At 38.5% G+C, this 25,527-nt stretch overlaps 1 protein-coding gene across 3 annotated transcripts in view; it reads right to left on the bottom strand.

Moving 5' to 3' along the window:
* LOC131969025 (metabotropic glutamate receptor 4-like) overlaps positions 1–25,527 on the bottom strand; it is a 203,304-nt gene that overhangs the window by 24,777 nt on the left and 153,000 nt on the right. For all 3 annotated transcript variants that reach the window (XM_059330139.1, XM_059330137.1, XM_059330136.1), the window contains one exon: positions 13,512–13,712. In XM_059330139.1, the coding sequence (XP_059186122.1) occupies positions 13,512–13,712 (201 nt within the window). The remainder of the gene's footprint in view (positions 1–13,511; positions 13,713–25,527) is intronic.

Raw genomic sequence — 25,527 nt, 5'->3', positions numbered from 1 at the left:
GATATTATCGGCCGATATATATGCTGTCCAATATGTGATGTTATGAAAACTTTTTTTACACAATATTTCATGCAGATAATGTTGCTTAGCGAGATTAAGAAATTGTGTTAGTTGTTATTTTTTATATTTTTAGTCAGCAATTGACACTGAACAGTAACCTTTTTAGTATATTAAGCTATTTATTCTTTATTTTCTCAGTTTTCATTTATAGAATGTAATCCATTGTTTGTATATTGTATAACAATGTCAAAAATAAAAAAAACCTTAACAAATACTTTCTCAAACCTTAATAACACATAAGGTTTGAGAAAGTAGCTCTCTGGGTACATTTGTAAGGTCGTAAAAAAAAAAAAAAAAAAAGCACAGACCACAAAAAAAAAAAAAAAAAATTTTCATTCCAGCTTGAAAAATTCTCTTCTCTAAAATCAGTATCGACATCGGTCTTATTGGTCGGGCTCGAGAAAAATACACGCTCTTTCTGAATTTGATGCCACTTACACGTTCAGAAACATTGGGACAGAGGCAAAAAAAGACCGGGAAAATTGTGAAATGCTCAAAAAACACGCTTGGAACATTTTACAGGTAAACAGGAGATTTTGTGACAGGTAATAGTATCATGACTGGGTTTGAAAGGGGCATCCTCAAAAGAACTCAACCAAGAACTAAACTTTGGGTAAATAATCTTATAGTTTAAGACCATTTCGGATCACACAATTGGAAGGAATTTAGGGATTTCACCATCTACAACCTATAATTTAATTAGAAGATTCAGATACAGATAAATCACAGCACTTAAGAGTCTAAAACATCACTTAGGTCCCTCAGACAGTAGTATCACGCTACAAGTGTGAAAAATACAACCACGTCAGTCATTTGCCAACCAATCTTTGTTTTCTAATCAATTTCAGAGTGTTAATCAATTTCAGAGCAGTTTAGAATTTTAGAATTTTAGTGGTGAGGTGACCCTTTTGGTTTGATTATTAATGATGTGTTTAATGTTGTTATTCCACAATTTTCAACCATTTTTTCTCCACTTTTCATCTGTCACAGGTTGATAAAGACTCCTGTTTAAACACCACTCAGATTATGAGGGCTTTTGCAGTGCAACATCAGATGTCGGGAACATTTTTCCGGGGGAAAACAAATCTTCATCACACCGTCACATGTCTGACAGCAGCTTCAAATAAATCAGAGCAGTACCAAATAAGCAACAGCAGCAATTACCACCATGATTTGAACACAAGACTGATGACACTGTTAGAAGAGGAGGTGATTTCTGGAAAGTGTCTATCAAAAATACAACAATACGTGCTTATCACCAAATAGTAACGCTTAAAGCAGTTATGTATGAATTACTTCTTAACCAGTCAGATGTTTTCAGCTGTAGTTTGTGTGTGAAAGCAAAATCTGAATCAATTAAATGATCCAATATCATTGATACATGGATGATAATATAGATATATCATCATGTTTAAGATAGACCTCTATTTTCTTTATTGTGACTATTATTATACTGCTATTAGTACTATTACTGACTATATTATTATTACTATATATTGACTCTTTTATTCATTCATTTTTTTTATTTAAGTGCCTGAAAGAGCTCAGTAATAAAACTGTCAAATCACATTTTAGTTGCTTATGTGAGTTAAAATAACTGTTACTGTGTTAAATGGGTATATTATCAACAAGATATCCAACATAAGCGAAGGAACAGGTCATTGGTCAGTTGCACCCATAATGACCCAATGCGAGTGTGTGTCAAAACTCAAATATGAGTGTTTCGCGGTTTGCGGTACAAATAATTTCCAAATGTCATTATATATAGCTGTACAGCTCAAGGTTGTGCAAAAAAGGCTGCAGTTTTGTTGAATTTAGACTACAAAACCACCAATGTGTGACTAGAGATACGCGCTTGGAAGAAACCTGCCACCTCGAACACATATAACGTTAACAATCAATTTATTATGTTTTTATACATACTCCAGTATGTTTAAATGGGCAAAATAATATATATATATATGTATATATATATATATATATATATATATACATACACACAGTACTAGGCCTATGTAAAAGCCTGTTTTGATAAAGCACGCTTTTATTTTGAAAGGATGAAAAGAGACTTGATCCTGTCAATTGTAAAACTAATTCAACTGAGACTAGACAGTAAAGATAACATCAAGGAGTTCAGTGTTTTATGTTTTAGCCTCCAAAGAGGCATGAGGTTAGTTTTCACAGTAATCTTGTATATTTAAATGTGTTTTGGATCAAATAAAACCTAGTAATTCATCCTAGCATGGTTTGATACAGTAAGCTAGTTTTGCTCAAATTAATACTCTTGTATTTCTGTGTGTTTTATAATTGTTATTGCAGCTTTCAGTTTTCAAAGCTTTAACTAACATAAATCTCAGCTCATTGGCTTATTCATGTAAGGCTGCAGAACTGAACGCTAGGCAGTGTTTCAGTTCAGTGAGTACTGATTCACAGTCATAGATAAAATAAAAAAATACACAGATCGATTAAAAATTCCACGTGATTGACCAAACTCTTAATTTAACGGATCATCAATTCATTATTCCCATCCCTAGAAGTGACTCCAGGAAGTGACCTAGTCATGTTAAAACATGATCCACAAAACTTGAGCCACGGAAGTTCAGTGATGTTTAAATCACATTGCTTACTTTTGTTTTCACATCGGACATGAACCCCGACCTCCTGGGGGAAAGTCTGGGGTTTCTTCCCCCTCCCACCCTCTCCTGCTTCCCTTTAATGTCACTCTAACATTTTGAAACATGAGAAGTAATCAGATGGTGTTGTGTGCTGGCACAGCATCATACCTCTCCGGTGGTTTGCATAATGGTAAAACAAATGCAGAGGACATATGTGTCTTCTTTGTCTGTGGTAATGAAGTGACACATTAAGGCGCTGTGGGAAATATTGCCCTGGGTCGCTGTCATTCTCCCAGAGACAGCGGTGTTGTCCTCTTCATTAAGAGTGAAGAGAGTGGTGCATTTTGGGGCAGTATGGTCAATGTTTGAGTTGCAGATGAGGAATTAAGCCTGTCATGTGGCACAAATTGCTTGTCTAAACAGTCCTCTCACTAGTCAGGAGCATAATGAGTTCCACGGAGGCTTCTGCCACCGCTGCATTGTGCTGTGCACTAATGTGACGAGGTAGCCGGGGGTTGCACATGTGTGGACCACAGTACTCGTTTGCTCTCACAGAAACGATGTGGTTAATGAGGTGCTTGTGATTATATGTAATATTTAATGATTTGTTGTATTAGCCAACCCCCCCATATTTCCCTCTCTTCCACCGCACACACACACACACCTTAAGAATTACCCGAGTATGATCATTAATCCAGCATGTGCTTGTTCTGCATGGATGCACAACAGGGACACCTTGGTGAATGGCAGCACAGCTTGCTGCCCTCTACACCGGTCATTAAGAGTTAATGACCTGTACGCAGGCAAGTCATGCAGAATTTCCCACTTCACTTACATGAGTATGTGTGCGTCTTTCCTGCCCCTCTGTCACTGTCATGACATGTGCATGATTACTCAATCAGGAGCTATCTGGGTACAAGTGCTCTCTAACTGGACGAAGCACAGTGTACGAAACACAAGCTAAATTTAGCATAATGGGCTGTACATTTCCACAGCACTTATTTCACCAGGTGGGTTCTCTCCGGGTCCTCTGGCTTCCTCCCACAGCCCAAAGACATGCAGCTTAGGTTGGATCAGTGACTCTAAATTGCCCGTAGTAGTGAATGAGAGCGTGAATGGTTGTCTATCTCCATGTCTCAGCCCTGTGATAGTCTGTGTCCAGGGTGAACCCCACCTCTCGGCTCCAGCCCCTCTGCATACAGACAGCTTTTGTTTTAGCTTGTTTGTAACATGCCAAGCTGGTGTGCTGTGGTTGTGTAAAACCTCAGCACTTTGGACAGAGCAGATTCAAATATTGAACAAGTATTGGCTTTTTACCCACAAAGGTTTGAATTGCACTCACAGTCCAGAGCACAGTCAGACAGTTAGCAGAGATGCTGCAGTGTGAAGATGAATTACCAAAGTATCAAGAAATGAACCAGTAATGTTGGAGTTTATCAATACTTAAATCTTAAATAATTAAGCCCGATTATTGCCGGGCTTTGGTACCAATTTATAACTGAATCTGTGATTAGTGTCCCATCAACAGGAAGGTATTATGCTCTTTAAATCACAGAAATTATTTTAATGTGAACCATCAGTGCAGGATGTGTTGAGTTTTATTGACGCTCAAAAAAACCCTGCTAAATGAAAATGACTGGACATAATACGCAAATGAAAACAGCATTACTGTTTAAAAAGACAAGCTCAGAACTGTGAGCTTGTCATGCTGAAGAGGGGTGTAGAAATGCACTCTATCCGGATTTATTTCAAGACACCTACTGTGGGTGAAGAGGGATGAATTTTCCTTGAATTTTCTACAATAGATTTTCAAAGAATGTATGTATTGAAATGTAGTGCAACTGCAGACAAGTAGAGATGCAAACTAACTTAGTATTGTAAGTAGGGCCGGGACTTTAACGCGTTAATTAAGATTCATTAATTACACAAAAATTAACGCGTTAAAAAAATTGACGCATTTTAATCACACTTCTTTTTGTACCGCGGAACGTTTCTCACTGGTTGAGTTTCAGGCGGACCGATTATACTGGAGCACCAACTAGCGTTTATGAGTTCAGACAACAACAAACCACAGTGAACATGAAGGAAGAAGCTGATGGGACGCTTTGGTTGGCCCCGTGGATGATGGGACATTTAGTTACAAAAAACCAACGGATGGACGCGTCGATAACTGGCTTCATATTTAGAGTGGTCCATTCATTCTATGTTAAGATGATGATTTTGTGAATAAGAACCTTTTTGCGTTATGCAGAAGACATGTCTACAAGAAGCCTCTCTAGAGTTGCACAACAATGAAGAGTTTGCACCGGTTGAGAGCAGAGAGGAAGGTGTGGAGAAACCTTCAGATCTCGCCTTTATTCGTCATTCATAACAGCCATCCCTGGTGAGAATAACGGCTGAAAGGCCACTGCTTTTTAATCTGCAGCTGAGCAAAAGCACTTTTCCTTGACGAGACAGCAAGAGACATGAAACGCTGATGAGAAGCTTCATTCAATTGTGTCTTATTGAAGTCTGAACAACTTTTCGACACATCGAATGCAGAGTTGGGAACGAGAGAAAAATCGGAAAGCTTTAAAGAGAGTCAAACAGTGCATGAAGATGGACTGGAGGTGTTTGATTCTTCCGCTTTCATCGGCTGCTGCTGAATGAGCAAATGAGCACTTGATAAGTTTTCAGAATGAGGAAAAAGCTTCAACTTTAGAGACGTTTGTGTTGAAAATTGGAGAAAATGTAAAGGCTCTTGAGAAAGCACACAGATACTCCCCCGGCTCCTGAAAATATCCCAGCTGAGCAAATACTTCTGTCAGATTACTTTTCATCTTTTCTAAAAGGTTATCTGTCATCAGCAGGCTTACTGTGTCCCCTGTTGAGACCCTGACAGCCCGCTGAGATATTATAGATAAATGGCTTTGTGAGCGTGCCAGGTGTATGGCCACAATGAGCACCTTTGGTTTTTAAGAAGCTCTTTGACATTTGACCTTTATCAACTGAGCTTTATTGCATAAGCAACCTAACACACAATGCATTTGCTATGGATGAGGTCTCTCTGGACTTCTGAGGGCTGTGCAGTTCTGCAGAGGAAGAAATGTGAATTATTATTTTTAGCAGATGTCCGCTAAAACTGCTGACAATAAACAGAAATGTGTAACAATAGATTCTTGCTGGCTCAGCCTCAAGAATGATTCATCACAACAACAAAAAATGACCCACTTTTACATGCATTTCTTGTGATTGCTAAGAGAAAAAAAAGGGATGACTGTGCTGTGTTTACTGACGCGTAACACACTAATATCACAGCACAGAGATAAATATCGTCTTTGAAAATATAATACACAGTCCAGCAAGTCCAGTCTCAGCATTTATGTTGTTTTATGTATCTGGACAAGTTCAATATACTGCTGTGTGCTGATGCAATTAGATGGAGAGGAGTGTAACCTTAAGGCAAGCCCTCTGGTCAGATGGTGTTGTAACATTAATACGGTTTGACTGGTTAGAACTGAATCCACTGGAGCTTCATGTTTCTGCTTACAGGCTAAAAAAACAGTCTCAGTCATTGTTGTGCAAAAATATCAAAGTTTAAAAATGTTGATTCTTGTGTCTGGTGCAATTCTAATCTACATACATATCTATAAGAGGCTGATTTGTGTGTTTTTTCCCCAGATGCTTTTTGTCTGTATTTTTTTGACTATATCAAATATTACATGCAGGATGCACTTCTTTTACCCTACTGCAGGACATCTTCTTTTACAGTTTTTTATTATAAGCATCCCTTATAGAAGAAATCTGTAAGAAAAAGCTGTCATGTATTCCCAGAGCAGTTGCATTTAAAACTACGACTTTGAACGTGATGCCACGCTCAGTAGGGCAAAATAAAATGATATATAGATGGGATAAAACATTACATACAGTATATGCAGGTAGGGAACTAGTACATCCCTTCATAGACGGTTCTATAAGCCTAGAGAGAGACCGATCGGGTAGAGAAGACATTTTGTCTGGGAGACAGAGAAGCTGTTTTTACAGCCGACCACGAGAACCACTGAAGCCAACATAGTCCCTGTTGTTAACAGCGGTCCATCAGTTGTTTTTCTCCTGCATGCTATTGGATTCTGAGCAGCTCAGCTGGTGAAGTTAGAGGTTAAGGGCATCTTAATGGTTGTTTTTGTTGGAGGAGTTTGTTTACTTATTCTACCTGATTTACTGAGAGGCTTTACACTGACAGGGCTGAAGAAGTGAGTTTCATGTTGAAGAAATGCTGTTTGGACAATGAGGGCATTTGCACCACATCTATCTATCTACAGTAGTGTTCAAAATAATAGCAGTCCAATGTGACTAACAAGATTAATCCAGGTTTTAGTACTTTTTTTATTTCTTCATGGCAAACAAGGTACCAGTAGGTGCAGTAGATTCTCAGAAAACCAACAAGACCCAACATTCATGATATGCCGGCTCTTAAGGCTGTGCAATTGGGCAATACGTTGAAAGGGGTGTGTTCAAAAAAATAGTAGTGTCTGCCGTCTTGGTTTTGCTTCAGAAACAGCATTTTTGATGTCACCCCACAAGTTCTCAATTGGATTAAGGTCCGGGGATTTGGCTGGCAACTCCACAACATCAATGTTGTTGGTTTGGAACCAAGATTTTGCTGGTTTACTAGTGTGTTTGAGGTCACTGTCTTGTTAAAACACACATTTCAAGGGCATGTCATCTTCAGCATAAGACAACATGACCTCTTCAAGTATTTTGACATATGCAAACTGATCCATGATCCCTGGTATGTGATAAATTGGCCCAACACCATAGTAGGAGAAACATGTCCATATCATGATGCTTGCACCACCATGCTTCACTGTCTTCACTGTGTACTGTGGCTTGAATTCAGAGTTTGGGGCTCGTCTCACAAACTGTCTGCAGCCCTTGGACCCAAAAAGGAACAATTTTACTCTCATCAGTCCACAAAATGTTCCTCCATTTCTCTTTAGGCCAGTTGATGTGTTCTTTGGCAAATTGTAACCTCTTCTGCACATGCCTTTCTTTTTAACAGAGGGACTTTGTGGGGGATTCTTGTAAATAGATTAGCTTCACACAACTGTCACAGCACTTCCAGGTAACTCCAGACTGTCTTTGATCATCCTGGAGCTGATCATTGGCTGAGCCTTTGACATTCTGCTTATTCTTCCATCCATTTTGATGGTTGTCTTCCGTTTTCTGCCACATGTCTCTGGTTTTGCTCTCCATTTTAAAGCATTGGAGATCATTTTAGCTGAACAACCTATCATTTTTGCACCTCTTTATAAGTTTTCCCCTCTCCAATCAACTTTTTAATCAAAGTACGCTGTTCATCTGAACAATGTCTTGAATGACCCATTTTCCTCAGGCTTTCAAAGAGAAATGCATGTTCATTCTTAAATAGAGGCCACCTGATTCACACCTGTTTTTTTTTTTTTTTTCACAAAATTGATGACCTCACTGATTGAATGGCACACTGCTATTTTTTTGAACACACCCCTTTCAACTAATTGCCTAATTGCACAGCATTAAGAGCGTGCATATCACGAATGCTGGGTCTTGTTGGTTTTCTGAGAATCTACTGCACCTACCTTGTTTGCCATGTAGCAATAAAAAATATACTAAAAACCTGGATTAATCTGGTTAGTGACATTGGACTGCTATTATTTTGAACACTACTGTATGTATATATCAATCTTTAATTGCACAATGGCAATCTGATCAGTAACTGTTTAATCATCCTGCTGACAAGCAAACAAACCAAACCAGGTAGACATAACCTCGTGGTGGAAGTAATGATGAAATAATATATAAAGCTATATAGCTTCTAACTGTATATTTGTTGAAAAAAATGCCTTTAACCCTCTGCCGAGATCATTTTATTCTACATCTCTCATTTAAAACATTGGAGAAAAAAAACAACTATTCTGAATAACTAGATCCTGTTAGAAACATTAAATTCTGCTCCTCAGCGGCACTGTGAAGCCATGATTGATTCTGCTGAGACGAATGGTCACGTGACAAATATTCACTGAAAATCAGACATAAATGCAGATTTGTAATGCAATTTTCACAGAACAGAGTGGAAAAGGCAGGAGAGGTTGCAGCTAGAGGTTTTAAAAATGAAAATAGTTTGTGTATTCATGTAGCAGGTGGAGGAGGATGCAGGTTATTTTCTCTATAATATTCATCACACTTGTGGGCACTTGGAAAAGTGTTGTGTATATAACTTCCATTTTATTCCAATTTTTTTTTTAATTATCAGGGAAATTCAAATAAATTAATCATCAAACTGTGTTATTCACAAACGACATTTTTTTTAGTTGTTCACACTTCTGGCCATGATTGTGATGATTCCATTGAGCTGCAGGACTTAATATACTGCAGTGAAATACAAGGCCACAGAGAGTAAAAATTAAAAAATTAAAAAAAGCACTTAAACAGCTTGGGATTCAGAGGGTTAATATTAATATAACCAACCTGGTAATGAGACTGAACTGATATTTTGTTTCACTTCATTTGTTAAGTCTGATGTGGTGTTAATATTCCCCGGATTACATGTTGGAAAGTGTGCATTTGTTTAGTTTTACACACCACATGTGCTGTATTTCTCTCTCTTCCTCCCTGTCTTCCTGTCCTGTTCACTCTGTCTTATTGTTTGTGTGTGTGTGTTGTATACGTTTGGACGGGATGATGGCTCATTTCATTGTCCTAGTACTTGTTACTCTATTCAATGACAATAAAGTTTCATCTCATCTCATCATCTCACCAAAAAAAAAAAAATACTGGTAATCCTTTTTTTCGGGACAATCACACAAACACTGATTTTTAGGGTTTACATCAACCTGAGGAACTGCCTCAATGTCACCCACACTCGTCACAATATTTGTGGTAATTTATCTGTTTTTTATAGCTGGGTAGATATGTACGAATGACATCCACCTCGATGTTGCCTAAAAAGCTCTTATTGGTCAACTATTTCTAGCAGAAGAACTATTAGCCCCCCTTAACAATTGAACTCCTGGTATCAAATGTCTGCCAAAAACAAAAATGTAACAACAGCAGATGAGATATAAGAGCCTGTTCTGCTAATGTGCCCAGTAGGCAACAACACATTGGTGCACGCGATATAAATAAGTATATTAGTTAATTCAGAGGCTTCCTATCTTTCATTAGAAAGAAAACGTCCCTGATCTCACGCAGAAGCCTTCACACTCACCCATTCAAATTTTTTCTTGAAGGAAAATATTTTCTTTTACTTTCCGAATATGAATTAAACATTGAAGTGACATTTCGCAAATGCAACAAGTAGATATTAGAATGACAAATTAGCTTGAAGAGCAGGAGTTCAAATGAATAATTTATCTGTACAAACACTGCATACTCAAGTCTCCGAGAAGGATTTTTAATTGTCTCAAATTGCTTTGCTTTAAAAAGGCAATGTCTATATAATGAAACTCTGGATCACTGCTCTTTGTGTGAAAGCAGTTCATTATTAATATGTCAGTCATGAATGCGAACTTGACTGATAGCTGGGTGTAACAAAAAAAGCTACATGGAGGAAATGGAAAATAGGTCATTTAACAGAACAAAGTCGCTAACACGGCGAGTTGTGAACCACAAGATGATGATGACGTCTGCTTGGAGAAAATGTTTGTCTGGCTGTGCAAGAAATTACTTCCACAAGGCACAGGAAATACAGTGTTGCCTGGTGTGCATTTCTTATTGTTTTTTCTGTGGAAGTACGCCCTTTCTACAATATTATTCTAAATGCACAATCATTTTTGGTGCTTCTGGCAGGAGAAGAAACATCAGTGTTTGGGTCAGTCTAATAGTTTGATCCTGATTGAAATATCTCAACAACATTTGATGGATTGCCATGAAATGTTGATCAAGGAGTCCAAAAGACAAATCAGAATAACTGATGATCCTCTAATTTTTAATATAGTGCCACCAACAGGTCAAGGTTGATTTTTTTATTATTATCTTGAATTATGATGAAACACCTGCAAAAGTAATTACATTATCATCAACCTTAGCTGTACTCGTTGTTGAAAGCTAATTAGCAAATGTTAGGATGCTAACACGCTAAACTGGCATGGTGAACATGATAAACATTATACCTGCTTAACATTAGCATGTTAGCATGTCGACTTACTGCTAAACCTGTGTCCCAAGTGTGGATACAGGTTAGTATGTGGCCGTTGGACGATGGCCCCAGTGGCTAACAGTCATGGACCACTGAGCACAACATCGTGCAATCCCCACTGACTCAGTTTTCCATCATGTTAAGTGAAGCATTTTTTGCACAACTGTTTAAATCACACAAATAGTCCAGTTATCTACTGCATGTTCATTGATAAATCAAGGCTCCCGGTCTGTTTGTCAGCTTCACTGTGCAGCTGAGCTGAGTGTACAGTGCCTGGCTTCACTGCCCTCACCAGGCTGACTGACAGCATAAATGTACTGAAATGACTGATTAACTGAATAGTCTTCATGCTAGCTTAAGTGGAAGAAATCAACATACGTTTGTATGTATTGATTAACTTATTCATTGATTGATTTAATATCCCTGCCTGGGGGTGATATGTGTGTAGTGAAACAGAAACAGACTGGAAGTCTTGACAACCAATGAACTGAATGAAATGATCTGATTACAGTTTTTCTCAGTGGCTTTGGTGCATTTCTCACATCAATATTAACATTTGCACAACAGTTAGTTCAACCTCCACAAAATTTAGTCATTTGTGCTCATCATAGTAGCAGTTTCTCCTTACAACACATTACAAATGCTTTTGGACATGCATCAATTGCTTTCATACAACTCTGCTGTTTTATAACATTATCATTTGCTTATGTCACGTCAGTCAAAATTAACTATACTTGTGAATGCTGAATAGTCATTTCCTATAAAACTAATAGTCCTCATTTCATTGCTTCAGTCATTACATACAAAAATGTTGAACTAGTACTAATATCTGTCAAGAAAATATTATTAAAATTGGAATCTTTATTTTTTACTGAAAATGTCTCCGGAATTGAACAGTTTCTCTCAGGTAAACCTCAGCTTTCACTGATGAGAAGGGCTGTGTGAGGCATTAGTTGCAACCAATGATAAGCCACTTCTGTAAAATCACTCAGAGCTCAATCCCATAAACCCATAAACACTTTACAAGCATATATGAACCAAGCAGTGGTAGAGTGGACCATTTCTACAATACTGTGACACAGAAATGAAAGGTCAGCCTCGCGGAAGAAGGGTGAGGGTGTGTGTGTGTGTGTGTGTGTGTGTGTGTGTGTGTGTGGGGCGGGGGGGGTGCATTAACGATTTACAGTACTATATATGTTGTATGTTCAGTTCCAGTATATACTGCATTATTGTTTACAGTTGTAAATATATGAAACCTACATATTCAGTATGTTGTTCAGTAACCTCACTAAATAAAACAATGTGTAACTTTACTGTAGTTTTCTAATGGCTGTAAATAGTATATAGTGCTGTCTGGAGCACTTTTTTTTTAGGTATGTCACCAACATCTGACTTTTTTGCATTGAAAACATTTCCAGAGTTAACTGTCATAATGAAAACATGACAGAGACGTTTGACTATCTTGTTCATAAACATGGTGTCAGGACTTTTCATCTTGATGACACTGACACTTTGATTGACATGAATACTTGCTTTTGAGAAAAGAGCTATGATCCATTTTGAGCAAGTGACACGCATTTGCAGGTTATCAACTAGGTTTTGCAGTTTGTTTTAATTGTATTGAGAAATGTATTAACTGTTGTGCAAATGTAAACAGTGATGTTTGAAATGCACCAAAGTCACTGAGAAAAACTGTAATAAGTTCAAAACACATCACCTACAGCGGGATATCTGTGTGATTCAAACAACTGTAAATGCAAAAAATGCTTCACAAAACATCCATGAAATATGCGTGTGAGGGATGTCAAAAATGCTTCTAAAACGTGTCCAGTGGGGACTGGACTTTAGTCCTCCGTCCTGACAAGTTTGCTCCTGTAAAGCATAAAATTTGTGCTTCATGGTTCAGATCTTACTTTAAAAAAAACCTAGGGATGAGGTGTAGGTGAAGAATAAATAGGTGAAGATGCGTTCAAAAGTGTGTAAAAGATAAGAATTCTATTTAATATCCAACATATGAAGTAGAAAAGAAAGTATAGAAACAACAAGGATCTCGTCGTACCAAGCCCTACTACAGGTTCTTACAGCCAAAACATACGGGGCACAGACGCACAGTGACCATCTTCAACTTTACATGCAGCTCAGATTTGTTCCCTCCGCATAGAACTGTGTTTAAAAAACGGAAAAAGAAAACGTGTTTAAAAATGATTAAGATAAATCATCATTGTACCAGAGGCGCTGTGAGCCAGCTGAACAACCTTGTGGGTGCGGAAATAAAATGATCAAATTAATTTGTATCCATGACCATGTAGCCTTGTTAAAACGATTAATTAAATCAGTAGCCTACCAGTTAATATAGCCTACGCTTCCAAACACTTGCAACCAACTGCATCAGTAATTGGCAAAACTCAATATTCACACGGTGAAGCTGGCAGCAGCCACACTCCAGCAGAGTCGGCGTGGCAGGTACAGGGAGTAACCCCGCTCTGCTCTGCCTGCGTGACGTCCGTGCTCTATGTTTTTTGGCTGTTTTTCCATAATAATTTTGAACAAGCCTCATAATTAATTTCACATTAACTGTGTTTTAGTATTTTTTTCCTGCAAAATGAATGAGAGAACAGGATACAGTGCCTCTTGAGTTGGGACAAACAAGCCTTCCATTATTAATAATAAACGTGACTAACCTGCAAAGTTCAGACGGCGGATGTGCTTGAGCAGGTGAGTGCCGTTGATGGGATCCATTCTGGGGCAGAGGCCCACCTTCCCCGGGCAGAGCTCCTGGTGCATGTTGTGCAGGGCATGAGCCATGGCATAGACTGCATCAATAACAAACTGCACCTTTCCCTCCTGCTCGTAGTTGGAGTCCTTTCCTATCCGCTCCTGATCTGTAAGACACAGACAGATAGATGTAAGTTGTTATACTCTGCGTACATGCATTTAAATGACGGGAAATATATCCGGCATTGTCACTCATTTGGCACATTATTAACCATGTCAAGTGTGAGGTTGAATCACACATTTGTATCCATTTAGTTCAACAATCCTGAGGGAGGCCGGAAAGGATTTCACAAGTATATTTGAAATGATCAGTAATTCTATCATCCACATCATGCAATCAAGAAAAATGTGTTCACTTAAGGACTCAAGTGGTTTTAATAAACGGGTCCAACTTATAAAATGATCTACTTGTGAGTTTGTTCCTGACCCTCGTTTGAAGTAGGCTGATGATGAAGCAGCATATTTAGTGCTTGTCGCAGACAACTAATATCCATAATTGTACAAAAAAAAGATTTTTAAAGCGATCCATCTTGAAACTCAATTTAAAGAATATCTTGAGGACACTTCATGTGTTTGCCAACAGTCACTAAAACGTGTCTTTTCGACACTTCTACCCTTGTTTTAGCTGTGGTGGATGAAGTGTTCAGATCTTTTACTTAAGTAAAAGCTGATGAACTAAAACCACACAGAAATACTCGAATACAAGTGAAAGTCCTGCATTCAAAACCTTACTTAAGTTAAAGTACAAATGTATCAGCTTCAAATTGTACCAAGTATCAAAAGTAAAAGTACTAGTTAGGCAGAAGGCCCCACTCAGATTGTTTTATATATTAATGGATTATTATTATTATTGATGAATTTATGTAAGCAGCATTTTACTGTTGTCATAGTAGGGCTAAAAAGTGTTATCATTTGTATATGAATCAAATATTTTTCATGTTAAATCCTGCCCTGAAAAGTAAATAAAGCTGCCAGCTAAATGTAGTGGAGTAAAAACTACAATATTTACCTCGAAAATGTAGCGGAGTAGAAGTATAAAGTTACATAAATGAGATATACCCAAGTAAAGTACATTTCCTCAAAAAATGGTACTTAAGAGCAGTACTTGAGTAAATGTACCTAGTTACATCCCACCACTGTGTGTCACAAACGCTTTGGAGAGCAGCTCAGGTCAGACAGGACAATTCTATGCAAACCACTTGCAATGAGCTGAACCTTTTAAATGGAGGCTAAGGCGTCAGTCCAAAAGGCATAGAAGAAAATGCATTGCTCCTCTGCGAGACTTATTCTTTCTGCACTGAATGGGCCTTGCCTCTTGCAATTAGCTAGAAGGTAAATATCTGGATCGCTGCAGAGGAGCAAATCAATTCCAATATCTGGAGTGCAGGGTTTTCTCCTCCGGGAAATCTCATCAGTTAAAAACAAAAACTCTTTCTCGTCCCTCCAGAAGGAGCGCATGGATTTCCCTCTGAGTGAATCTGTGCACATTAGGTCTTGGACCTACATCTCTATTTCATTAACTATTACCTATATGCCTCATGCTATTTTCCATTAGCAACTTAAAAAAACAGATATACGTTTTATTGTGATCGACTCCTGATTTGCTCGACTGAGTGTCCAACTGTGAATTAGGTCCATGAGGAATCAGAGAGGCAGGAAATGGAGACATCCATTCACAGGACGGGGATAATCCGCTCATAGGCTCAGTGTAATAACTTGTGATAGGAGTTTATTAATCCTGGCCCAGGTTGTTCCACTGGTTATTGTGATTGTTAATTGCTATGAGGAGGTGGGCTCTGAGAAGGAGATACAACATGCCAATCCAAACTCCTCCTTTCTCCTCATGAGCCTGAAATCTGAAAGCTGTGACAAAGTAACTGCTGTATGTGCGAAAAAAAAGACTATAAAAAGCAGGTGTGTTCAGCTGAGATTAACAGTAGACTAATTACCAGTGACGAGCTAATGTTAGAGCAGCATATATTTATATATGTGCCATATGGAATTATTAATTAAGCTCGGCAAGTTAATAGGCACACGTTGGGAGAAGTGCTGCTGGCATTTCTGAAATAAGAGTTACACTGGCGGGTGCAAAATGACTTGATGGTGTGTGAAGCTCTTTTCCACCATGTTTAGCGAAAAAAAAAAGTGAAATGTTGAAATATTGATGTGGCTGTTTGATGGAAAAACATGAAATTTAGTGCAAATATCCACAGTGCCCAGGAGATCCTATGCAATTGTGGTCTTAGTTAGCACAAAGTAACACATGTAGCCCTTTAAAATGTATGTTTTTTTTTTTTAAATATAGCCAAAGATACACCATTAATCGTGTATTTTTATTTATTATCGTTGAAAGTTAAACTATCCGACATTCCTTGAATCGATCATAGGTTACTAAAGTTCCAATTAGAAAAAAGTCGCCAAAACAAACCTTAAAATTGTGATATTTCTGTAAAATCACTTAATTCAAGACTCTAGCTCTGGCGTACTCCGCTGCTAATGGTTCAGGCCCTGCTTACATCCAGGACCTTGTCAAACCCTACACTCCTGCCCGTCCCCTCTGATCTGCATCAGCCAAACAGCTGGCGACTCCCACCCTGCGTGGGTCAATTTCCACACTTTTCTCCGTCCTGGAACCCAAATGGTGGACCGAGCCCCCCACCGACATCAGGACCTCAGACAGCCTGTACATCAGACCCACCTCTTCCAACAATACCTCGGTTAAGTCATGGTCGCCTATATATATTTAAAAAAAAATCTCCATTCTTCTCTTCTTCAGCGTATAGCACTCCTTTAGCGATTACAGTTGGCTCTTTAAAGTTATGTACTTCCTGTAGTCTAATGATAGTACCATCAGGTTGAATGCACTTATTGTAAGTCGCTTTGGACAAAAGTGTCAGCCAAATGACATGTAATGTAATTGTCTCATTGTCTCAATGTCTCATTTAAAACATCGTAAAATAAACCTTTTGGAATAACTAGATCCTGTGAAAAACATTAAATTCTCCTCCTCAGAGACACTGTAAAGCCATGATTGATGATCTGCTGATACGAACGGTCATGTGACCAATATTCACTGAAAATCTGTTTACACAGAGCAGAGAGGAGAGGACAGGAGAGGCAGTTTACACAGAGCAGAGAGGAGAGGACAGGAGAGGTTGCAAGTAGAGGTTGTAAAAATGCAAATAGTTGTATAGCATGTGGAGACCCATTTCCCCCCCAATACTCAGGACATTTGCAGGCACTTGGAAAAGTGTACATACATTTGCTTTATTTTTTTTTATGATTTATGTCATTAAAACTGTGTTTCACTGTACAAAAGACATTTTGCTTGTGCTCATGCTTGTGTTGATTCCATAGAGCTGCAGGACTTGAGACACTGGAGGCTATTTTATATATTGCAGTGGCCAAGTAGTAAAATGTAAAAAGAGCAAAAAACACTGTGAAATGGCCCGGGGTTCAGAGGGTTAAACACTTCAATCGCACACACATTTTGGAGAAGAAGCTTGTCATTTAAAACCTGCAGTAAATTAAAATGTATGTAACACTTATACAGTGTTCATGGTAACACCAGGAAACTTATTGTAAATTCATGTTCAACCTTATACCTGCTAATGTATAATTACCATAATAACCCTTTTTCCTGTGGTGTGATGTTAAGTGACATAATTATTGTGTTTAAAGTGAAAGTACAGTCACATTTTCTAGCACAGAGGCTGGAACATGTATACAGCAGGAGGTTTTCTACTCTGTGAACTGACATATCGGTTGTACTACAGCCTCTGTTAATGGTTTGGACATGATCTGGAGATAGCGAATGCATAACCAAACATTTCATGACAGACCAACTAATTTTTCATGCAACACCTGTCGTCTTAAGGTTCAAGCAATTTTCAATCGCCACTTCAATCTGAGAGAGTGTTAGCCTCCGAATCAGCAAAGGTCTCTTTCTGTTAGCCATCTTTCATGTACTGCGTCTCCAGCTCCTCACTGCAGACCAGAGGCGTTTTAATGCCCCCGATTATCTCATGAGCTTTTGAAATGCATGAATTATTGTTGGAGGTTACGGCTCAGTAATTAAGGGCCACAGGGCCTTGATTGGACAGAGATTGTCACAGTTTGGCCGACATGCTTATGCCATGGGGAATCCTGCGAGCCAGAATGGGTGTGAGAGTGAGATTTCTCTTGCAGGCTTGGCAGGCCACCCACACTAACTTTGTATTGTCTCTTCTCCATAAGACCATCTCCCTCTCCCCCCGTCTCTCTCCCTCTAGCTCCCTGCTCATTGGCATTTTGGCTCTTTCACACACATTTTCCAGGCCGGCATTTTGCTTTCAGAGAAATCCATTCAGATTAAGCAAAGCAGAAGCAAAGTGTGGGTGTCTTCCACTCTGAGGTGTCACACAAGACAATTTGTGACAGTGTGTGTGGGCTCAGACCTTTGACCATTTTTTCAGCTTGCGATTGGCCACAGGCCATTCAGTTCTTTCCTGCCAAAACAGTCGGGCTGCCTCTTAAATTAATCTGACACTAGGGCTGTGTGTGCTGCTCTTCTATTTCATTATGTGACTCATCTTAAAAATTCACTTTATATCTTCTCATATCTGAATTTACAGCTGAAGCTGCTATCTGTGTTTTTCCAGGGCTGGGGCTTACAGTTATTTTCCCTTATTGATTAATCTGTTAAATGTATCTTTATTAAATGGGTATACTTTTAAACTAAAATATATATTAAAATACATGTCAGTCACAATTTCCTAGAGCCAAAGATGTCTACTTGCTTTTTCTGACTAAAACCCAAATATATTAGATTTACAAGAATTTATAAAAGACAACAGATCTTCACATTTGAGAAGCTGAAATGTTTTGGCAAACAAATCTCTTATCAAAGCTGCTGTTGATGGACTAAGTGATTATTGGATTAGGTTGCTTTTTAAATAAAAAATGTGATTATGATTAGATTTCTACCTTTGAGCAAAAATACTTTATCATCACTTCATCATTTTGAAAGAGTGCAATTTTCATATTACAAGAGCTACGATTTTAATAATGAATCACAACATTTATGTTGGAACAAGCTTAAAAAAATGCAGCTATAAAGATGGTAACAGGTAAATTTAGTCAGAAGTAACTAATCAACATTGATTCTTTGAACTCCAAAATAAAAACTCTTCACTGTGGTCTGCTTTATATGTTCTCTGCATGCAGGTGTCTGTGCTTTTTTACCTTCAAGCAATATGGTGAGTACTGCGATACAATATATTGTGATTTAACTATTTAACTGCATTTTGTGTCCACAAAATTAAATTCAATCAAGAATTCTTTTGTCAAATAAGAGAAAATTCCCAGTCGATTCATCTCACTTCAGTCTTTTTATTTATCCACAATGAGAGTCAAACCCACAGACTGACCAACAAAGTATTCAGTCAAACTGAACTGAACTGATACTTTCCTCAACTTTGAGCTTCGCTGCTCTGAATTATTTTTTAATGAAACATTTAAAAAAAGTCTAACTTTGCAGCGTTATTTCAACAACTTCCCGACACGACATCCTGACGCACATGGTGTCTAAACTAAACTTTGCATAAAATAAGTTTGTAGGAAAAAACAACAGAATCCACGCCGGGTCTTCTAGTTTCACATGGTACCAGAATCTCCAGTATATTCCTTGAAGTGAGCCCGCTACCGCCTCCCAAAAAAAATAAAAATAAAACGGCCAAAATACTGATGGCCCATGGGCCATTGGTATGCTAAATGTAAAGGCCATGAATCAATGTATTATTGCCACGCAAAATATTGCGATACTATGCTGTATAGATTTCCCCCTCCTCCTCACTACCTACCAACCTATCTATCCATCCATCCATCTATACCTACTAGAATGTGACTCCGACCATGCTTACAGTAAAGTATCTCATCGGTAACATTTGCAGTCTGCCATAAAACAGAAAGAAGCACCTATGCACAGCTGAGGCAGGAACTACCACGACATTTCCTCCAAAAATCAGTGGATGAAATGCACCAGAGAGCAGAAACCTCCAGACCCTTCACTTAATGTCTTGAAAGATAGTCGAAAATAATCTCTGTCATGCGGTTTAATACACAGGATATCGATGGTGGCATCATGCTAAGACAGCGGTTAGCTCAACAGTCGCGCTGCGCTGGCCAAAAACAAATAAAAGATTGGTACGTAATGCCTCCAGGAAATGGCCAAAAAACAATTAGATATTTTCCTCTAATCACTCAACCCTATTCTGTGTTGTATTTATTTCCATCACACAAAAGAAAATCCCCCACCTCTAACCTAATGCATGCTGGGAAAGGCTCCAGCCTCCTGCAACCCTGAACAGGATAAGCGGTTTAAAAAATAGATGCTTGGATGAAAAAGCGAGGCACATGCTTGGTTTATCTGCATTGCTGTGCTTCCTGCTGCTCCCACGTCATTAATATGCAGGAGAAATAAGGAGCCTATGAGATGGGTCCTTGCTCCACCTTACCGCTCCTTTCCACATTAATCAATATCAGTTTTACATCTCCCTCATTCACATATAAAAGACAAGTCTCTCTTTTTCCCCAGTCACTCATGCCCTCCTCATCCTTTGATCACGTCGAGCAGCCTAACCCTCTCAGGACACTGATAATTCTGCAGCATGCCCCATGTGGCTCTCTCACAGCTGCCTCAGAGACTCGGCAAAGCTCTCCACCAGTGGAGAGGCTCCACGAGTGTCACACTTTAACCTCAAACAAATGCTGCGAGACTCCCTCTCCCCGTGAAGCACAGCCAATAGTAAAGTTTAACACTGTAATGAGAAAGGAAAGTGGCAGAAGAGCGACTGACTGCATTATACAGGCCTCCTGCTATAGTCAGAGTATGAAGCATGCTAAGAATCATGGAATTAACCCTGCATTGAGTTTATAAAGAGTAAATTATGTAAAGTGCATGCACATTTAGAGTACAAAGAGTTAGTCAAAGTATGCAATCATTAAAGGATCATTTACTTTTACATTAACTCTGACTGTGTTTTTGATGTCTTACAGCATTAGTGATCACTTCAGTCAATTATTTGCTTGACTGCTCAAGATTTAGGTGCTGCGTGTCTCATAATCAGTTTATTCAACAAGGTGGCAGATATGTTCTTTTACCCCGTTCGCAGTTTCAGTTTCATTCTTTCGTATTTAGTTTTATGTGGTCGTAACTTTTTAAGGCCTCTTGTCTTATTTGTTTACAAAGCTGCAGATAAAATATAAATCTAGTGAAAAGCCTCACATTTCCAAGCAGCAAGATTTTTATTCTAAAGGATGCGTCTGTTCATTTAGTATCTTTCTTATTGTTATTTAAGACCCTTTTACATAAAACAATGCATTTATCCTACTAACAAGTGTAGCCAAAGCCTGATGCTTTATGTCTTATTCCTCTCGTTTCATTTTATTTATTTATTTCTAAGAACAACGCAAATTAATCAACATTAATACAAACGTGGCTTCGTCAGCCAGCTGACTAATTTTCAGCAGCAGTCCTTTGGCGAGATGATTTGAAAGCATTGAGGTGATAGTTAAAATATACAGACAGAAGACCACAAGACACCGCAAAATAAACATTCTCCAGACAGGACACAAGCCATGCATAGCAACAGGAAGCAGCAAATCATTAGTTTAGTAATACATCAGCAATGTTCACTATTCAGTACATGTAGCCATGCAAGCAAGCAAGAAAACATAGCCAAGCAATACTAATTATAGAGCCTTTTTTTAAATGTGAAAAGATGCAGAGCAGCAAAAAAATAAAACGATCATGCTGCAAAAAAATAAGGCAGTTACAAGTTGGTAAAATGGTTATATGACACAACAAAGCAAACATAATGCAGCACAGAGCTGAATACAACTATAGGAGCCCACACCGCAGTGTTATAAAGTGCTTGTTTTGCAGATCTGACTATCTGACTGACTCTCTGTGTGATAGGGCTCCATTGTTGTCCAAAAACTATTAAAACTACATCAATGAACCACACTGTTTCACTGATACACATTTTCCACTTTGAGCAGTAGAGGTTGCCATCCGGAAATGAAACAAGTCGCCTTGGCCATCTAACCCTTGTAAAATACAAGATAAGCTACAAGACTTGGTTAAAATGGGAACATTTTTAGTTGTTCTTTCATGTCGGCTAGTATTGGTCATGTTGTCCGGAAGCAAAGCCCAGTTCATATATTATCCGGGAAGATGTGAGCAAAGGAATCAGCCGATCAGTCAAGTCAAGTTTGATGTTCGCTACGTCAGAACTGATGCAGCAAAGGTGTTTGAAATCCAATTTTCAAGGCCAAGAACGATCTCAAGCAAGTGTAAAAGAAGGTTTCTGTGCAACTAAGGGAGTTTGATCAAATCTTTTGGTTTCCAATCAGCTTTCCTAATGCGATGTGCATAAATATATGTGAACAGAAACACACCTAGTGTTAGGGATGTTCATTGGCAGATTCCACTGTAAAACATCAACTTTTTTCACTTCATTGTTGCTTTACACTAATATAGATACTTGTAAATATTCCAGTAACCTTCCATATAATGACTCCAGGGACAGCAGCATGAAACTCTCTTTAGAGTCGAGACCAAAAACACAACACACCAACAGAAACATGCCGTGTTTGTGCCTGATTTAAACCCGTGCACACACACACTGTTCCATATGTTACCCCCTCAGGTATTGTGAAAATGTAAACACGTGTTTTGAGCGTTATCCGGAGCGCTGATCAGACGGCACGCTCCTGAACCGCCACTGCAGCTCCCTGAAGGAGCTCATCTGTGTTCTCGCCAGAACTCCCGCTGGCAGGTAACCGGGGGTCACTCCTTCCAATCTTAACACTAACTCATCTATCAGTATTATCTTATCCACCTGAGTGTTTGCCTACATGTAGCCGTCTGTGTTCTCTCTGGTGCTCAGTGTACGCACTGTGAAGACGATGCCAGCTGTTGGCTGTGGAGCCCGCCTCTTGAGTAAAAGTTGAAGCTTTTCTCTGATGCATTTTGTGAGTCTGTACCGTTTTTAGTTGGTTAACGTTTTGCACAGAACTTCCTTTGTTAAATCCTGAGTCTATAAATAAATAAGCATCAACATCCATTCTGTTTACACTCCTTTTCTCTTATTAATGGATGTTATTACCGACATCTTTACAGAAAATGCGTATAAATGAATTGCACACCTTAACCTCCTTTGATAAATCAACTTCTCATCACTAAAGCTTAGACTTCGTTGTCGACCCTTTTGTCTATGTTTTCTGCCATTTTTTTCTCTTAAGAGTTGTAGTTTGTGTTCGGTGGTGTCTGTTTCCTACACAACTAATCTGTTTGACCAACTGATGAATACTTAGGTCTCTGGAACCATCACTGAACATTAAAGGTTCTACTGAGAGAGTATCTACTTTGAAACAGGATCCAAAAAAGTCCCTGAAACGTGTTCCAAGAACTTTAAACGTTCCTAACTCTTGCAGTGAGGACACAACAAAAAAGGGGGTTCTGAGGGCGGTTTCACAAGTCAAAGTTTAGACTCTTTCAATCGAACTCTGGTGCGATTAAATCCTTGTTACAGTTATTTTGTTTGCTTGTGAACACTCCAATCATACTCTGACGCAGACCAAAACAACCAGTCTGAGACCACTTGCGAGAGGGGGTCCTGGTCCGTTTCCAAAGACCCTATAGTGCGGTTCGATTGCACTGTGAATGTAATCTGACCCAATTACAGGAAATCAACCAAAACTTGGCAGATTGTGGGTTACCTCCGAGGGCATTTGAGAGAACTGACTTGGACTTTGCTTGACATCTGGGCCAAAGATCACATACAAGAGATGCTGAATAAAGTCCACTAAGTTCACCTCCATTAACTGGAGGAGAAATGATTCATGCTCGCGATTAATAGCAATTTTTCATGGTGCGTTCAGCTTCATGTTTCTTTGTTTATTTCCATGTTTACATTTTCCACCACCAACTTTCCAACCAATTATAAATACTGCAAGTATATTTCCTGGCCTTTTTGTTTTTGTAATTGGTTTGCAGTATCAATTTCACTCTGATCTGGAAGAACCAAATGGACTTGGGCTGTGAATGCTCCCTAAGAACTATGAAAAAGTTCCTCCAGCTCAAATATACCTGATGTTTTATTGTTTTAATGTTTTAATGTCTTGTATTTCCTTTGTTCGCTGCCTCTTACCCAGATCATCACTGTTAATGAAAATGTTCTCTCATTTGACTTACCTGACTAAAAGTTAGAATAATTAATGAAATGATTGTGATGATCACTGTTTTATTACAGATAAATGGGTGCCATCCTACCATTTTAAAACTAAACACGCAGCAGAATAACACAATGTTTTATCTGGCAACATCATCCAAACAGCCTCTTAGTTGTTATTCACAGCAGAAGTGGGCAGTAGTTATAATCTTCTTCTCGCTTTATTATATAGAGCGCCTTAAATATATAATGATATTTGACATTTTCAGAAATTTGATTGAGGGACCTTTTAGAGATAAACAATCAGGTGGGAACGTCTGATGGGATGGAAAATCAGTGAATTAACTACGTTACAAATCAAGGTTCTTCATCACAGTGATATAGATATGCTTTATATGGAATATTAGCATAAAGGAGTCCTGTGCACTGATTGGTCTATTACAATCAGAGGCATTAAATGGAAAACTAACCATGATATAAAAGCAAAATGTGAGAGTTAACACATTACTGTCAGCTTGTGGATTCTACATCTCATCACGCAGCTATAATGAACAGCCATTACTGCTGCATATAGCGCTGTGAGACGCTGCTGGTTGATTAGCTGCACCTACATAAAACTCCTCGAGTGGGACACTTTAAAAACGCCTTGAAACTGATATTGCCTTCATGAAGGCTGAATTATTTTTTTTTCAGTTTAAAACTGTTTCTAGAGTTGTTGATTTATTGTAATTTCCGGGAGATGTAGTGGTGTTGAATTGTAGTTTTGAGATGTTAATATTTTGTTAACCCCATTTAAATTATTTATATCATCATGTTAATGAGGAAATCATGGGCAATAATTCAATTTGTCACACATTTGTTCATGTCTCTATTTACTCCAAATATATTTCTATATTCCTATTTTATTTTATTTGCACATATCTCTATTTGGTGTATTTGTATTTTATATTGTTGTATATTTGGTGTATTTCATAAGCACTTTTTAAAAAAATCTTTATTTTATTTACTGACTTACTTATTTCTTTTTTTAATTTCCTATACAGCAGCAACTGTAACAAAACTTTTTCTCCACCAGTAATTCTGATAAATGACAGCTAACTGATATTTATAATCAGATATATCTCATATTTATTCCTATATCCACATAGGTCATGCTTGCATAAAGAAGAATGTCACTGCACACACTCATAAATGCTGCTCTGTGATGCTTTGAAAAAATAAAAAAAATGAAAGACTAAAAATATTTTCCTGAGATCCCCTCTTTGATGTTTTCTTCTAAAGTCTGGAAAAGCCATTTTATAATTCATGTGTGGACATTCTGTTCACATGCTGTCACGACACGTTCTTGTTTATAGACACCAGTATCTGTGTGGAAAGTAGCGTATGCAGATTGTGCATACACACATGTGGCTCCGGGGCAGTGTGGTGGCTCAGCGGTTAGCACTGTCACCTCACAGCAAGAAGGTTGTTACTTTGATTCCCTTTGATTCCCTCGAGTGAGCGTGTTTTCCACCTAAAGACACTTTATTCAGTCGGACAAGAGACTCAGAATTGCCCTGAAGTCTGAATGTGAGAGCGGGTGATTTGCCGACTTTGTGTCCTGTAATGATGTGCTGATCCGTCTGGGGTGCTGCCCTCCTGTGTACGCCGCACAGGCCGTAATCACATTATGCAACATAGTGTTTTTCATTATCTTTATTCGCGGCAC

This window comes from Centropristis striata, chromosome 3 (assembly GCF_030273125.1).
Source record: "Centropristis striata isolate RG_2023a ecotype Rhode Island chromosome 3, C.striata_1.0, whole genome shotgun sequence".
In the NCBI taxonomy this organism is placed as follows: Eukaryota; Metazoa; Chordata; class Actinopteri; order Perciformes; family Serranidae; genus Centropristis; species Centropristis striata.
This window is presented reverse-complemented; position numbering and strand designations above follow the sequence as displayed.